At 32.3% G+C, this 16,626-nt stretch overlaps 3 protein-coding genes across 4 annotated transcripts in view; 1 reads left to right on the top strand and 2 right to left on the bottom strand.

Moving 5' to 3' along the window:
• The first annotated feature begins 205 nt into the window (after positions 1-205).
• On the top strand, positions 206-3,475 carry LOC139877689 (protein XRI1-like). 2 transcript variants are annotated; one of them, XM_071865117.1, is made up of 10 exons: positions 206-345; positions 458-514; positions 1,193-1,239; positions 1,337-1,456; positions 1,544-1,677; positions 1,810-1,873; positions 1,956-2,067; positions 2,150-2,190; positions 2,271-2,354; positions 3,062-3,475. In XM_071865117.1, the coding sequence occupies exons 2-10, from the start codon at positions 480-482 to the stop codon at positions 3,331-3,333; spliced, it is 909 nt and encodes a 302-aa protein (XP_071721218.1). In that variant the 5' UTR covers positions 206-345; positions 458-479; the 3' UTR covers positions 3,334-3,475. The 2 variants fall into 2 exon arrangements, with proteins under 2 accessions (XP_071721218.1, XP_071721219.1); XM_071865118.1 differs by having other exon boundaries at positions 458-508.
• Positions 3,476-4,298: 823 nt separating this feature from the next.
• On the bottom strand, positions 4,299-4,898 carry LOC139874564 (uncharacterized). The gene has a single exon (XM_071861978.1). It carries the CDS (start codon positions 4,896-4,898, stop codon positions 4,299-4,301), a length of 600 nt encoding a protein of 199 aa, XP_071718079.1.
• Positions 4,899-5,955: 1,057 nt separating this feature from the next.
• The window catches only part of LOC139874565 (UDP-glycosyltransferase 87A2-like), a 121,252-nt gene continuing 110,581 nt past the window's right edge, over positions 5,956-16,626 (bottom strand). The window contains exons 2-4 of the mRNA XM_071861979.1: positions 10,765-11,186; positions 9,927-10,013; positions 5,956-6,665 (exon numbers count right to left, since the gene is read on the bottom strand). Of these exons, the coding sequence (XP_071718080.1) occupies positions 5,956-6,665; positions 9,927-10,013; positions 10,765-11,186 (1,219 nt within the window). The remainder of the gene's footprint in view (positions 6,666-9,926; positions 10,014-10,764; positions 11,187-16,626) is intronic.

The raw sequence follows: 16,626 nt of genomic DNA on the forward strand, positions 1-16,626 counted from the left end.
ATTATATATAGATCTTATGTTTTAAATTTATTCATATCCTAAAATAGTACTGTAAAACAGTATAGTAGAGTATTCCGTAATACTCCGTATAATAAACGTAGTACGGAATAATACATAATCATTTTCAAAAAAAACACTACACTAAATAAATCAAGTAAAAAAAGAATATTTGTTATCCGTTAAAAAGTAACAAAAACAAAATTACACCATACAACACACGCACATATAAAAAAACTGTATATACATACACACATCTATATCTATAGGTGAGTGAGAACCGGCGGTTTTTACACATTTCTCAACGCAAATTCCATTCGCCTTCTTCGCATTCTCCGGTTACTAATTGTATGTATATTCCGTACTTATAATTTCAACGGCTAGTACTTATTGTATAAATTAATATTATAGATACATGAAACTGTATGTAATCTTTTTAATCTGATCCATTTGCTTGCAGATTTGATTATTCATTCAATTTTATGGACCACAACATCAACAATCATAACAAGTACGTGTACGTGCTTGTGGTTAGCTTCATTTCATTAATTTTTGGAATATTGAAATGATATTATTTATGTTTTTGTAAGTGATTATTGATTGATTTGAGAAGCAATTGAGGTGTGTGAAATGTTGTTAGAGGCAGATCCTTTGTTATTCTGGTTAATTCATTCAATTTTGTGGTGATTTAAGATTTTAGCACTTGAGGTCCGCTTCATTTTATTAAATTTTGAGTTGCAAGTGATAATTGATTGATTTGAGATGGCATTGATGATGAATTTTTGGCCAATTTAAATCGGATAGAGTAATTTGAATGATTAAATGTATGATTTGCTTGTTAGTCAAAGTAATTAATGTGTTAACTAATGGATATATCATGAATTTAGGTTTGTTTTAATGGTGATTTTTTCATCTTTAAACTGAGATTAATGTTTCCTTGTGATAGATTCATCACTAACTGTAAGCATTCCACCTTGCATATTTAATTGTAATTTATGCTGTAAATCAAGGTCTTAACTCCTATTTTAATGTCTTCAATTTAGGATATTTTGTGCTTAGTTTCTTAATCTAATTTTTTTTTTTAATCAAAACTCTTCTTGTGAAATGATTTGATATGAATTTAAGGTGTTTGATGTTTAGTTGGCTATGAATATTTGGTAATGTTGTTAATTATTATTATTGTTTGTTTATGTAGTGATGAGATGTGGGATTTTAAAGGTGAAGATTACGGGTTGCAGCTAGGTGAGACTTGTGATTCGTTTGATAAATGTTTAAACATCAAATTGTTGGTGGCCACTATATTAATGTTGATATTGTTATTATGCATTTTATTAAACAGATATTCCTAATAGTCTTTGGAACAATGTAAGTGAGAATGATGATGTTCTTTCATACGTGTTTAACGATACGACTCCAGTGAAGTCTTGTGGGGATTTGGCTTATCAAGTAACCGATAATGGTGTGTAACTGATAATGTTTTAGTCATAGATATTAAATATTAATATTATAATATTATTTTTGTCATCTGATACAATTGTTTAAGCAGAAAATGTGAACAAGGATAAGGAGGTGTGCAGGGATGCTTCATCCCAATCAAAGAGACGCCGAATGCTGCATTTTGATGAAGAAGTTCTTCCCCTTTGTGATGAGGATTTTTCATCCATCTATTTAAAGTCCAAGGTTGGTATCAAATATCAACCCTGCATAATGTTTGTGGGACCTACTTTTACTCATTGGGCTCGAAAAGCATAATTTAACCTCGAATTCGGGCAGCCATTGATTAACTACTACTGTTTTGCTGGTTTACTTTAGGAGAGGGAAGACTCATTGGACAGGGCTTTTTCTGACATGTCACAATGGATGTCTGAATTTGCTGGTACATTTTTAACTTCTGATCAATGAGTAATAATGTAAGACAGTTTTATTTGACTAAAATTACTAACTAATTGTGTTCCTAGATGATATGTCTACATCTGCATCTGGTCATGATGGTTTGGAACAAATTTCAGAAGGTTGGCTAGAAGATTGTCTAGTAAATGACTCGGGGATGCATTTTAGTCCCGATGATTTGTACGTTATCTTTTGAGTTATGTTACGATTTGATGTCTTTATCTACAAAAGAAATTGGCTTAATTCAGTATGTTTAATATAGGAATTTATCTGAGACATCTGATATGCAGACTAATCTTACAGGTAGTGCATCTTCTAACGTTTAAACTTGTATTTTTCTTATTTTGTGATTTCCTCAATATAATGTGTAACTGTCATTATAGATTCGAATAGTTCACAACCCGAGAACAGAGACGTTATAATTCAAAGTCGTCAGCCTCCTATTCGTCAAAACGTCATTATTAAAGGTTTGTCTTCCCATAGTTCTTGTTTTCCTTTTCTTCAAATTATAGATTATAGATTAGGTTACATTTCTTGTGCAAAAACACTAGACAATGTAGGATAAATAAGCCAACATATATAAATTATAAATATTGATATACAGAAAAAAAAGTTACCATTGACCACTTAAATAATATGGCCTACATTCAATTCTAAGTAAGACGAGTATGTTCCATTCAACCATGCTTGGCAATTAAGACCCATACTCCAAAAATTGGGTCTATTGGGTCAACCATTTGGGTCCATTGAGTCAACCATTTGGGTCCATCGAGTCTTGAGAAAACAAAGGGAATGGGTCCGATATGGACCCATCTTTAGCTCATCAATATATTATAAGGTCTAGACCCGTTGAAACCTATTTCCAATCCATTTCAATATAAAAAATTAAAAAAAGTTAAAAAAATTAGAAAAATTAAAAAGTTAAAAAAAATTAATAAAAAAAAAAAATTCAAATAAAAAACAAGAAAGTAATAAAAAAAATGAAAAAACAAAACAAGACATACATCATTTTATAATTTTATAAGGAAAAATGGGTCTCGATCCAACCCAACTCGTTTGGACCCGACCCGTTCAACCCATTAGACCCGTTTGGGTCTCGAACCGACCCATTTGCCAGACATACATTCAACTTAAAACTGCAGTAAATTAACCTTTATGTTCCTGTACTACTCAGGTAAGAAGTCTTTAATTAAAAGACCCGCAAAGATGACATCATCAGTCGTTCTTCCATTTGCATTCGTAAAACCTTGCGGTGTTCAGGGAGCAGTAACTCTTAAAGATATAAATCAGAAGATACATACACCATCAAAATCCAAGAAACCATATGAAGATCCCACAATAGAATACCCTAAATCTGCGTTCTCGGGGAAACCAATCGTTGGTAAAACCAAAATTCGCACAGAAGGCGGGAAAGGGAGCATTACAATTATGAGAACAATAGGATGATGATCAGATTGTTTACATTTATATCTTCATTTTAAAATTTTAAATTAAAAAAAAAAAAAGATAGCTCTGGTCACATGTTTGTATGTTCATGGAGAGTCCTTATAGGCGGTAGATTCAGGTTTCTATCCCTGAGTTGACTGGAATCAATTAGGATCTTTTTGTGTATAAGATCCTTTTACCATTTTTGTCTCTACAACTTTGACAATGCTAATTTGATTAATTAATCTCATTTTTAACTTATAAACATGTGTTTTCGCTTACTTTTTTTCTACATTACTTACTAACTTGAGTTTTGATTTGGGCTAGGATTAGTGGTGAAACTGGAACACATATGTTGTTGGGTGAATTAGTTAACCGATAAAACTTTGAGAGACGAAAGTGATTAATATATAGATATATGCTAAATTTGTACTTTTATCCTTGATCCTGTCCAAGTTCAGGGAAAAAAAAGTACTGTTCTTGATGAATTTTGGATACATCTCTATTTTGATCACTTTCGTCTAGGGGTGTACACGATTCGAGAAAATCTGAGCAACCTAACCAAAAAATGAGGAACCGAGCGGATCCCGAACTGAACAGGATTATTTCGGTCCAGTCCTTGGTCCACATTTTGACCGATTTTCGGTCTTTGGCCCGGGCCAAACCCAAAATTAAGACTAAAAATAACCGGACCAAACCAAATATATACTGTCGGTCCTCTGTGAGGCTTTTTACTAAAAATTGGGACTTGGGATAGAACCGAATCGAACTAGTTTGGTCCGGTTCCGCACCATACACGCCCCTGCTAATCATTTGACTCAAAGTTAATGTATGTATGGGAATTTAACATGTAATCACATACATATAAGAATTTAAAAGAAATTCGAATAAAACTAAAATAACAGCCTCAATAACAACAAATGCTAAAAACTATAGCGAAATTAACGAATGTAAATAGAACAAATTGAAGTAATAATTTGTATATTCTAATAAATATCAAGAATCTCTAAAATATAATCATTGCAAGTTGGACAATTACCTTTAGAGACATGAAATTCCTTGGTACAATTTTTGCAAAATGTATGTCCACATGGCCCTAATGCATCACCCTTGTGTTTCCCTTTGCATTTGCTACAAACATTGCAATCTCCCATATCTTCTTCTTTATGGTCTTCTTCTTCCTCTTCTTGTTCAGCGTTTTCCAAATAATTAGATCCGTCCGTACTCAACAATGACATCAACGACATTTGTTGATCGTCTCCTTGTTTTTCCTCGTTATGCGATTTATTTTCGTCCTCTTCTGGATCAGTTTCAACCGGAAGTAAACGAGTACTTCTTTGTTTTTCAATTGCCTCACCTTCTAACTCGTCCGTTTCGTCTTCACTTGAATACCTATAAGATCCATGTCGTACCATCATACGATTGTTTTTAGGCATTGAAATGTCTGATTCGGGAATAGGGACAGAAGATTTCCATGCTTTTCCTGCACGTTTGAGACGAAGTTTGTCACGAAATGTTTTCCAATTTTTCTTGGTTCCCGAATTTTGATCATTTCGAATCATATCGACTATATTCTTGTCTTCCATTTGTTTCTTCGAGTCTTGACCGATCACGATGAAATTTCAAATCTTTTCACAAACATTAAATTTTTATGATGGAATAATTGGTATGAATTTGAGCAACTGATGAAAGAAATGATTAAAGTTATAAATTTACAGTTACAGAAAAGTGAAGCATTGTTTGATATGATGTTGTAATAAATGGAATAAAGAGAGATGATGGGTTGTGAAGTAGAAAAAGAAGTTAAAAAGATCATAACAGAAATGAAGTAGAGGCCATAAGAGATGGTGTGGAGCGAGTCTTATGGAAAAATAAATCACTCCATATTTTATTAGCTTTTGAATTAGTAATTAAATTAAAAAAATAGGAAGGGGCGAAATTGGAAAATACGAGGGGCTATAATCGGTTAAGAAAATAATGGAGGGTTGAAATTGAAAATTTGGCGGAGACTTAGTTCGGGCAAAAGAAAGTGTGGGGAGCCAATTTAAAACTTACGTTTTAAAAAAAATGAAGTTATGTTCGATTGATGCGACATTTGTAATAGTAAAACCGAATCTAGTCCCTGCCACGCTGCAACCGAAGTAAAACCCACGGCTTCTAGTTTTGATTATATGTATAATGTACGGATCATAAAAAAATTTATTGCAGTACTTGTGAGATACCGGAATCGTTACAATAAGACTGTATATAACCCGGCGTCAAAATACTCCCGTCATCCCACTTGGCAACAGATTTGACGCCCTTGACGCCCCTAACGCGGCGTCAAAATTTGACGCCCGGGGCGTCAGTCGAGAATTTGACTGGTGTGTCAAATGTGTGTCAGCCAATCAGATTTTTTCAAATATTTTTATATATTATTAATTAATATATTTTATACCCAACTACCAATAATATTTTACCACATCACCCATTAAAAAATTTAACCCTCAAATTTGACACTCCCTTTTATTTAACTTCATATTTTGACCTTGCCACATCACCAAAAAGTACATCACTTGACTTTGATGTCACCGCCACGGTTGGAAACAGTCTAACAGAATCAGAAAAATACATAACAACTAATTTAAATTTTTAACAACAAAATCAGGTTAGACATCCCTTAATCACTTTCTTTTGGTCCAAAACATTGTCTCTGATGAAAGTATCAATATCTTGGTTAGCTGACCCACCTTCAACGACACTTTTTCGACAAACTTCTCTAAGTCGTTTCGCCCTCTCCATCATCGCAATCCTATCATCACTCTTTCGATCCATAAAACGTCTTACAATCTCTGAAATCTCATCTCTCTTAACAACTCCCGACTCCTTCCTCATATTCGACCCATTTCCCCAATCTTTAACAATTGCTAAACGATTAAGTGGTTGATCAAACCATAAAGGGTAAGCCAACATTGGCACACCCGAAAACAAACCCTCCTTGACCGAATTCCACCCACAATGTGTCAAAAACCCTCCTATTGAACAATGTGACAAAACCCTAAATTGATCACACCATTTTACCACCATTCCCTGTTCGCCACAAGATTCTTCTAAGTACGAATTTTCTCCTCTAACCACCCACAAATAGGTGCTTCGTGCGATGTAAATAGGTGCTTCGTGCGATGAGGTGTCTAGTTTCATTTGGTAAGGTATGTTTGGTCCACATGTGTAAAGCGGTATATGTAAACCGGCCTTGAGGGCATCATTGGTCCTAGATTCTAACTCGTAGATGGTGGATAATAGGACATAATTTGCCTTTTTTATCAAATCGTCAAGATTAGGGAGCAAACCAGAAACAAGATTGGGTACCAAACCTTCAGATGTGCGTTGAGACTTGCTGAAATGTCCCGTTCTTATTGATTAAAAACGTTCCATATTAATTGATTTCGTTGCGAGGTTTTGACCTCTATATGAGACGTTTTTCAAAGACTGCATTCATTTTTAAAACACCATCACCTTTATAAAGGTTTAAAAAGCTTTACGTAGATTATCAAATAATGATAATCTAAAATATCCTGTTTACACACGACCATTACATAATGGTTTACAATACAAATATGTTACATCGAAATCAGTTTCTTGAATGCAGTTTTTACACAATATCATACAAACATGGACTCCAAATCTTGTCCTTATTTTAGTATGCAACAGCGGAAGCTCTTAGTATTCACCTGAGAATAAACATGCTTTAAACGTCAACAAAAATGTTGGTGAGTTATAGGTTTAACCTATATATATCAAATCGTAACAATAGACCACAAGATTTCATATTTCAATACACATCCCATACATAGAGATAAAAATCATTCATATGGTGAACACCTGGTAACCGACAATAACAAGATGCATTTTTAAGAATATCCCCATCATTCCGGGACACCCTTCGGATATGATATAAATTTCGAAGTACTAAAGCATCCGGTACTTTGGATGGGGTTTGTTAGGCCCAATAGATCTATCTTTAGGATTCGCGTCAATTAGGGTGTCTGTTCCCTAATTCTTAGATTACCAGACTTAATAAAAAGGGGCATATTCGATTTCGATAATTCAACCATAGAATGTAGTTTCACGTACTTGTGTCTATTTTGTAAATCATTTATAAAACCTGCATGTATTCTCATCCCAAAAATATTAGATTTTAAAAGTGGGACTATAACTCACTTTCACAGATTTTTTACTTCGTCGAGAAGTAAGACTTGGCCACTGTTGATTCATGAACCTATAACAATATATACATATATATTAAAGTATGTTCAAAATATATTTACAACACTTTTAATATATTTTGATGTTTTAAGTTTATTAAGTCAGCTGTCCTCGTTAGTAACCTACAACTAGTTGTCCACAGTTAGATGTACAGAAATAAATCGATAAATATTATCTTGAATCAATCCACGACCCAGTGTATACGTATCTCAGTATTGATCACAACTCAAACTATATATATTTTGGAATCAACCTCAACCCTGTATAGCTAACTCCAACATTCACATATAGAGTGTCTATGGTTGTTCCGAAATATATATAGATGTGTCAACATGATAGGTCAAAACATTGTATACGTGTCTATGGTATCTCAAGATTACATAATATACAATACAAGTTGATTAAGTTATGGTTGGAATATATTTGTTACCAATTTTCACGTAGCTAAAATGACAAAAATTATCCAATCTTGTTTTACCCATAACTTCTTCATTTTAAATCCGTTTTGAGTGAATCAAATTGCTATGGTTTCATATTGAACTCTATTTTATGAATCTAAACAGAAAAGTATAGGTTTATAGTCGGAAAAATAAGTTACAAGTCGTTTTTGTAAAGGTAGTCATTTCAGTCGAAAGAACGACGTCTAGATGACCATTTTAGAAAACATACTTCCACTTTGAGTTTAACCATAATTTTTGGATATAGTTTCATGTTCATAATAAAAATCATTTTCTCAGAATAACAACTTTTAAATCAAAGTTTATCATAGTTTTTAATTAACTAACCCAAAACAGCCCGTGGTGTTACTACGACGGCGTAAATCCGGTTTTACGGTATTTTTCGTGTTTCCAGGTTTTAAATCATTAAGTTAGCATATCATATAGATATAGAACATGTGTTTAGTTAATTTTAAAAGTCAAGTTAGAAGGATTAACTTTTGTTTGCGAACAAGTTTAGAATTAACTAAACTATGTTCTAGTGATTACGAGTTTAAACCTTCGAATAAGATAGTTTTATATATATATGAATCGAATGATGTTATGAACATCATTACTACCTCAAGTTTAGTAGGTAAACCTACTGGAAGTGACAAGAAATGATCTAGCTTGAAAGGATCTTGGATGGCTTGAAAGTTCTTGAAGTAGGATCATGACACAAAAACAAGTTCAAGTAAGATTTTTACTCGAATTAAGATAGTTTATAGTTATAGAAATTGAATCAAAGTTTGAATATGAATATTACCTTGAATAAGAAAGATAACCTACTGTATATAACAAAGGTTTCTTGATCTTAGATGATTACTTGGAATGGATTAGAAAGCTTGGAAGTAAATTAGTAAACTTGAAGGGATTTTTAGAGTGTTCTTGAAGTGTTCTTCCTATGATGATTATAGCTTGATTCTTGAAGTGATTTTTGATGAAGATGATGATTAACTACTGGAAAAATACGTTCATAATAGTGTGGGTGTGTTGAGAGAGAATTAGAAAGAGAATTGGAAGTGAAATGGAGTGAATGATGAGTGATAATTGGTGAGTGTTGAGTGGGGTTAAAAGGAGTTCTAGTTAGTTGACTAGCTCATGGTAGAAGTTAAAATTGATTAGTCATACATGACATAATCAAGAGTGGAATCCCATGCTAGTTCCTATTGGTATATACCCATAGTAAGTACGTTTTGAAGCTGTGTATAATACGGGTAAAAATACGACTAGAATTCTTGATGAAAGAAAAGAATGGGAAAGTAACTGTAACCATTTTCGTTAAGTATGAGTGTTTTGATATATGTCTTGAAGTCTTCCAAAAGTATTTTAATACATCTAAATACACTACATGTATATACATTTTAACTGAGTCGTTAAGTCATCGTTAGTCGTTACATGTAAGTGTTGTTTTGAAACCTTTAAGTTAACGATCTCAATTAATGTTGTTAACCCATTGATTATTATATCTAATGAGATGTTAAATTATTATATTATCATGATATTATGATATATTAATATATCTTAATATGATATATATACATTTAAATGTCGTTACAACGATAATCGTTACATATATGTCTCGTTTCGAAATCCTTAAGTTAGTAGTCTTGTTTATATGTATATAACTCATTGTTAATATACTTATGGAGATACTTACTTATCATAATCTCATGTTAACCATATGTATATCCATATATATATCGTCATGTCATTTTTACAAGTTTTAACGTTCGTGAATCGCCGGTCAACTTGGGTGGTCAATTGTCTATATGAAACATATTTCAATTAATCAAGTCTTAACAAGTTTGATTGCTTAACATGTTGGAAACATTTAATCATGTAAATATCAATCTCAATTAATATATATAAACATGGAAAAGTTCGGGTCACTACACTTGCCATGGAATGATGCGGGAAGATCTGCTACTGTTAATGAAGATATTCCGGGAATGTAATCTATGACCTCCTTTCCTCTTTCTGTTGCGTGAAATAACAAATACTACCGTTTAATATTTGATTTCAAATTGTTTGAAAAAATCCAACTGAATAAAAATTGAAAAAAACGAAACTGAATTTGAATTCAATTTCCAGTTCAGATTCAAATTTTAATTCGATTTTCAGTTCAATATTTGATTTCACTTTTTGAATTAAGTTAAACCGAACACGGTCATTGGTCTGGCGGTATCAAGGTGCCCCTTTCACCTTGAGTTCATGGGTTCAAGTTTCGTGTGAAAAATCGAGTTGGGTGTGTGCGTTCACATTCAGAAAAAAATATAAATATAAATATATATTAATAATAGATAACCGATTTAAAACTCAAAATTCGAATTCAACATCGATTTTTATGGTTGTTTTGGTTGAATTATAATTTTTTCGCTTTTAACTTTTGGCCGAAATCTTATCGAATTCAAACTCAATTCAAATACTGTTTTTGGTTCGGTTTTGCTTAAATTATAAAAAATTTAACAAACCTAAGAGATAAAACAATGAAACCAAAAATTGAACTGAACCACCCCTAATAACAATCGTACACAAGTTCGAGCCTGATCGGGCTCGAGCTCGACTCGTCTACGCCCCTAACTTCATAGCTTTCAGTATATGCACCCAAGTCCTTGAATCTTGTACTTTAGGCATACATGATAATCAGGTGATTTAATTAGGTGTGAGTGTGTGACATACATGAAATAATCAACTATTTTAATTAGAAGCTAAGAGAGAGTTAACACACCTGAGACATCTATGTACAGATGATTATGTGATTCAAGAAGATCAATATGATGTATAATCGAAAACATAAACGCAGACATCGGCCAATATGCAGGAACCGGAATATTCCTTCTGTTAGCCACATCAAATGGCCACACCATAGTCGCATCGGCTATGATCAAGTCTACTGACACCTTCATCCAGTCAAGAACATCTTCAAAAGGTCGTTCCATATTAGTATTAACGGCTGCAATAAATGCTACAATATCCGAGCCACGAATGTGCTCTGACGGTATAACGTTAGGAATAGTAACGAACCGAATGATGTCATCATCATCCGGGTTCGGTCTGATCAATCCTAGCCACTCCTCAGTGACTATGATTGTAAAGATAGTTTTGAGATTGTGTTGGTTTAGTTTTGATGAGAGAAAGTGACATAAGTTTTTTTTTTTTTTTTTTTTTTTTCAAAAATGGGAATTTTTATTAAACAACCAAAATAAGATACAAAGGGCAGGGAATATCCATAACCCCCAACAACAAAACGACAATACAATTAGAAAACCTATGACCAATCGAAACAGAAAAACGAATACAATCAATCGGGCTTGAGATGCAATCGATCACCCTTCAATAGCAAACCCCAATTCTTCTCTGCAATCCTTATGGCATTCGATCCCTTAACAATTAGGGTAGAAAGCTTTAATTCGATTCCAGCAACAATTTCAAGAACAACATCCATCGCATTTCTTCTTCTTCCTTTAAAAATCCTGCTATTTCTTTCATGCCACAAGTGATACACAATAGCAGTAATGGAAAGCCTATTAATGACATCCCAAATCTGATTTCTGAAAGGATAGCTTGCAAGAGTGTTAACAATGCTCCTCAAATTATCAGGTAATCCCTTGAAAAGCAGATACATTTTCAATTCTTTCCATACAATCTTAGAATAGTCACATTCAAAAAATAAGTGATTGACTGAATCTTCACACATCCCACACAATTCACATTTAAAACTCTTATTTGGGTACCATTTCATCAGCTTTTCTTGAGTAGTGAGTCTGTCTAGATATGCCAACCATAAGATGAAAGCATGCTTGGGATTGGCCTGAGGAAACCAAATCACATGATGCCAAGGGACTTTTGGATGAGCAGACCTCAAATCTATCCAAACTTGACTAGTTTTATATGTACCAACCTTGCCCTGATTAAAAATCCATTGAATAGAGCCATCATTACCTTCAAAAACACGATGCTTAATTCTATCTCTCATACTCAGAAGTTGCTTCCAATCTCAGCTATCATTAGGTTTATACTCCACCTCCCAAAAAGATTTTCCTTTAAGCTTGACTAAATTGACCCAATTATACCACAAAGAGTCCTTTTTAGCAACTAATTTCCATAACTGCTTTATCAAAAGGATCTCATTCAAGTTGATAATGCTAAAAACGAACATATATTTCATAGCATTATTCCTCAAGAAAGACAAGCTTTTAGTTGCAACTGTTCTATTTACAAGTGATATTCGTTTAAATAATAAAAGGTGAAGACAAAAGACAGATTCGACGAATTGAAGACATAAACGATCAAAAAGCTCAAAACTACAAAATACAATCAAAGAGGTTCCAATTATTGATAAGAAACGTCTCAAAATTACAAGAGTACAAGATTCAAAACGCAAAGTACAAGATATTAAATTGTACGCAAGGACGTTCGAAAATCCGGAACCGGGACCAGAGTCAACTCTCAACGCTCGACGCAACGGACTAAAAATTACAAGTCAACTATGCACATGAATATAATATAATATATAATTAATTCTTAAAATTAATATATATATATATATATATATTATATTATATTATAAAACCGTCGGCAGAAGAAAACAACCACATGTGACTCTCCCCAGCTGGTCATGCGATCGCATGAGCCTGAAGGGAAAAACTCATGCGATCGCATGAGGCCCTTTTCCAGTTCACAGGCCTATAAAAATCGAGCTTTGGTGCACCATTTAACACATCCTTTTCTCATTCACTCATATGTAAACATATATATATATATATATATATATATATATATATATATATATATATATATATATATTTATATATATATTTATATTTTAATTTTAATTTTAATTTTAAATCCTAATAATAAGGGTATGTTAGCGAATGTTGTAAGGGTGTAAGTCGAAATTCTGTCCGTGCAACGCTACGCTATTTTTAATCATTGTAAGTTATGTTCAACCTTTTTAATTTAATGTCTCGTAGCTAAGTTATTATTTTGCTTATTTAAAATGAAGTAATCGTGATGTTGGGCTAGATACTAAAATTGGGTAATTGGGCTTTGTACCATAATTGGGGTTTGGACAAAATAACGACACTTGTGGAAATTAGACTATGGGCTATTAGTGGGCTTTATATTTGTTTAACTAAATGATAGTTTATTAATTTTAATATAAAGATTTACAATTGGACGTCCCTATAAATAATCATATACACTCGATCGGACACGATGGGCGGGATATTTATATGTACGAATAATCGTTCATTTAACCGGACACGGGAATGGATTAATAGTCACTAGAATTATTAAAACAGGGGTGAAATTATATACAATGACACTTGGTGTAATTGTTAACAAAGTATTAAAACCTTGGGTTACACGCAGTCGATATCCTGGTGTAATTATTAAACAAAGTATTAAAATCTTGTTACAGTTTAAGTCCCCAATTAGTTGGAATATTTAACTTCGGGTATAAGGATAATTTGACGAGGACACACGCACTTTATATTTATGACTGATGGACTGTTATGGACAAAAACTAGACGGACATATTAAATAATTCAGGACAAAGGACAATTAACCCATGGGCATAAAACTAAAATCAACACGTCAAACATCATGATTACGGAAGTTTAAATAAGCATAATTCTTTTATTTTATATTTAATTTCCTTTATTTTATATTTAATTGCACTTTTAATTATCACACTTTTATTTATTGTTATTGTATTTAATTGCACTTTTAATTATCGTACTTTTTAATTATCGCAATTTTATTTTATCGCACTTTTATTTATCGCAATTTCATTATCGTTATTTACTTTACACTTTAAATTAAGTTGTATTTATTTTTAATATTTTACATTAGGTTTTAACTGCGACTAAAGTTTTAAAATCGACAAACCGGTCATCAAACGGTAAAAACCCCCTTTTATAATAATAATATTACTTATATATATTTGTATTTTTATAAATTAAAACTAATATAGCGTTAAGCTTTGTTTAAAGATTTTCCCTGTGGAACGAACCGGACTTACTAAAAACTACACTACTGTACGATTAGGTACACTGCCTATAAGTGTTGTAGCAAGGTTTAAGTATATCCATTCTATAAATAAATAAATATCTTGTGTAAAATTGTATCGTATTTAATAGTATTTCCTTGTAAAAATATAAGCTATTTCATATACACCTCGCATAACATCAAGTATTTTTGGAACCGCTGCCGGGGACCAATATCTGCTAAAACGCCGGAAGCGCAACGCTAATATATATAAAAAAACATTTTTATTAATTTTTAAGTCTACTTTTATAAAAAATACGCTTTTGAAAAAATACGTTTTAAATATTCGAAAATATAAAAAGAAAAAAATATATAAATATTTTTAAGAGTTTGTTAAATATATAAGTTTTATAAAGTTTCTTTATTTTAATTTTTAAGTTTGTAAAAATTTAAATTTTATTTAAATATTTTGTATTTATTTAAAACAGAAAAATTAAAACAGCAAAAAAGAAAAAAAATAATAAAAACTCTCGGCCTCGTACTGTAGCAGCCCAGACCGTGGCCCAAAATTTAAGCTCATGCGATCGCATGAGCCCGAAGGCTTAACTTCATGCGATCGCATGAAGGCGCCTGACACGCCGCGGTAAAACCCTAACAGCATTAAATACGGAGTAATTATTATTATTATTATTTTTATTTATAACCCTAATTAGGTTAGTGTTTTAATTTAATTTTTAATTTAGTTTTTATTATTATTTTGTATTATTTAGTTTTAATTAGTTTAATTAATTTATAAAATTAATAGTTTTATTAAATAAATAATCTAAAAATAATATTTTTATAAAAAATTGTACTTTTTACAACTTTTAGTATATTTTTATATTTTGTACCTTTTTAATTGTTTTAGCATAATTTTTTATATTTTTCGTTCGTATTTAGTTTTAAGATATAGTTTTTTCCATAGTTATTTTTATTTCTAGATTTTTAGGCTTTGCCGTAAAATCCCTTAAGTGCTTTTTCTTTAGACTAAGATCTAGGTGCTTTAGAATTTTGCGACGCCTTTTTAAGTTTTAGTACCTTTTTAAGTTATTGCCATTTGGGATTTAGTTTTACTTGTAAGCTTTAATATTTTTAGACGCAACTTTTAATTCTTAGTTTTTAGTTCCTTTTTAAGTTTCAACGCGCTACTTTCTTATTTTTATTTTTCGACGCCTTTTACCTATGTATCAATTATCACTCCAATTAGTAATCTCAATTTGCAATTTTAATTTTAAGTTAGTGATAATAATAAGGTTGGGTTAGTCGAGTGTTTTAAAGTTTTATAAGTCACTCTTTTTCTTTCTTATTTCTCCAATTTTAATACCGACGCGCTCTTTTTCTTTCTTATTTCTCGCCATTCTAGTTTTTAGGACATAGATTTTTATTCTATTTCTTCTCTAAATTTCTTTAAATTACGAAAATTTATTTTAAGTGGTTAAATTGATAGACATCAAAATTTTCTGGTTCGTAGTAATAGTTGGATTTGTACGTGGACCGGGTTATTGGAGCCAAACAGTACTCAATTATATTGAGACCAAACGAATCCTGCCTCTCTGCTGCATCTTTTGGCTATTCGAAACGTGAGCAAAATCAGAAAAGTCTATTAATTGGATAACTTATATAATTTTTCTTTCCTTTTAAAAACTAATAGGATATTCAGTGAATGCACCGAGCAAGACGTTCACCACCTTTTGTACGTTCACCACCTGTAACTCGATCAAGACATCTAGCAAATATTGTCGCCGTTGATTTTCCTTTAGAATCGTCATCCAGTCGACCAAGTACTCCAATTCAAATTTCCGATAATCCATTTTTTGAACCCGACCTCACAATTGAGAATTCGGAGAATATTCAGGGACGATTTATAGATCCTGAACCACTAATTTTTCCTCCGGAACCACCAATCATTCAAACAGAGATTGTTGAGGAACGAACCATTAAATCAGAATCCTCTAGTGATTCAGATTCAACGAATTCAATCATGAAAAATCTAGAACCTCTAAGTATGGAAGACCGAATGAGAGCTAAACGCACTGGCCAAGGTCACGCAATTACTCATCCAGACATTAATGCGCCAGATTATGAAATCAAAGGACAAATTCTACACATGGTAACTAATCAATGCCAATTTAGTGGTGCGCCGAAGGAAGATCCAAATGAACATCTTCGTACCTTTAATAGGATCTGCACACTATTTAAAATAAGAGAAGTAGAAGATGAACAGATATATCTCATGTTATTTCCCTGGACTTTAAAGGGAGAAGCCAAAGATTGGTTGGAATCGTTACCTGAAGGGGCGATTGATACATGGGACGTTTTAGTTGAAAATTTTCTTAAACAATTCTTTCCGGCATCTAAAGCCGTAAGACTTCAAGGAGAAATTGTTACATTCACACAGAAACCAAATGAAACTCTATATGAGGCATGGACCAGATTTGGAAAGTTATTGAGAGGATTTCCGCAACATGGTTTAGACACTTGTCAAATAGTACAAATATTCTACCAAGGATGCGACATCACTACAAGAAAAGACATCGACATAGCAGCTGGTGGTTCCATT

Source organism: Rutidosis leptorrhynchoides, chromosome 11 (genome assembly GCF_046630445.1).
Source record: "Rutidosis leptorrhynchoides isolate AG116_Rl617_1_P2 chromosome 11, CSIRO_AGI_Rlap_v1, whole genome shotgun sequence".
Lineage (NCBI taxonomy): Eukaryota > Viridiplantae > Streptophyta > Magnoliopsida > Asterales > Asteraceae > Rutidosis > Rutidosis leptorrhynchoides.

What these genes read in the sequence shown, in the direction of transcription:
- LOC139877689 (XM_071865117.1), top strand. Translation starts at nt 480, where the DNA reads ATGGACCACAACATCAACAATCATAACAAGTACGT. An exon ending in AACAATCATAACAAGTACGT is followed by an intron (nt 515 to 1,192) that starts GTACGTGCTTGT and finishes TTGTTTATGTAG; the next exon opens with TGATGAGATGTGGGATTTTA. An exon ending in AGATTACGGGTTGCAGCTAG is followed by an intron (nt 1,240 to 1,336) that starts GTGAGACTTGTG and finishes TTTATTAAACAG; the next exon opens with ATATTCCTAATAGTCTTTGG.
- LOC139874564 (XM_071861978.1), bottom strand. Translation starts at nt 4,898, where the DNA reads ATGGAAGACAAGAATATAGTCGATATGATTCGAAATGATCAAAATTCG.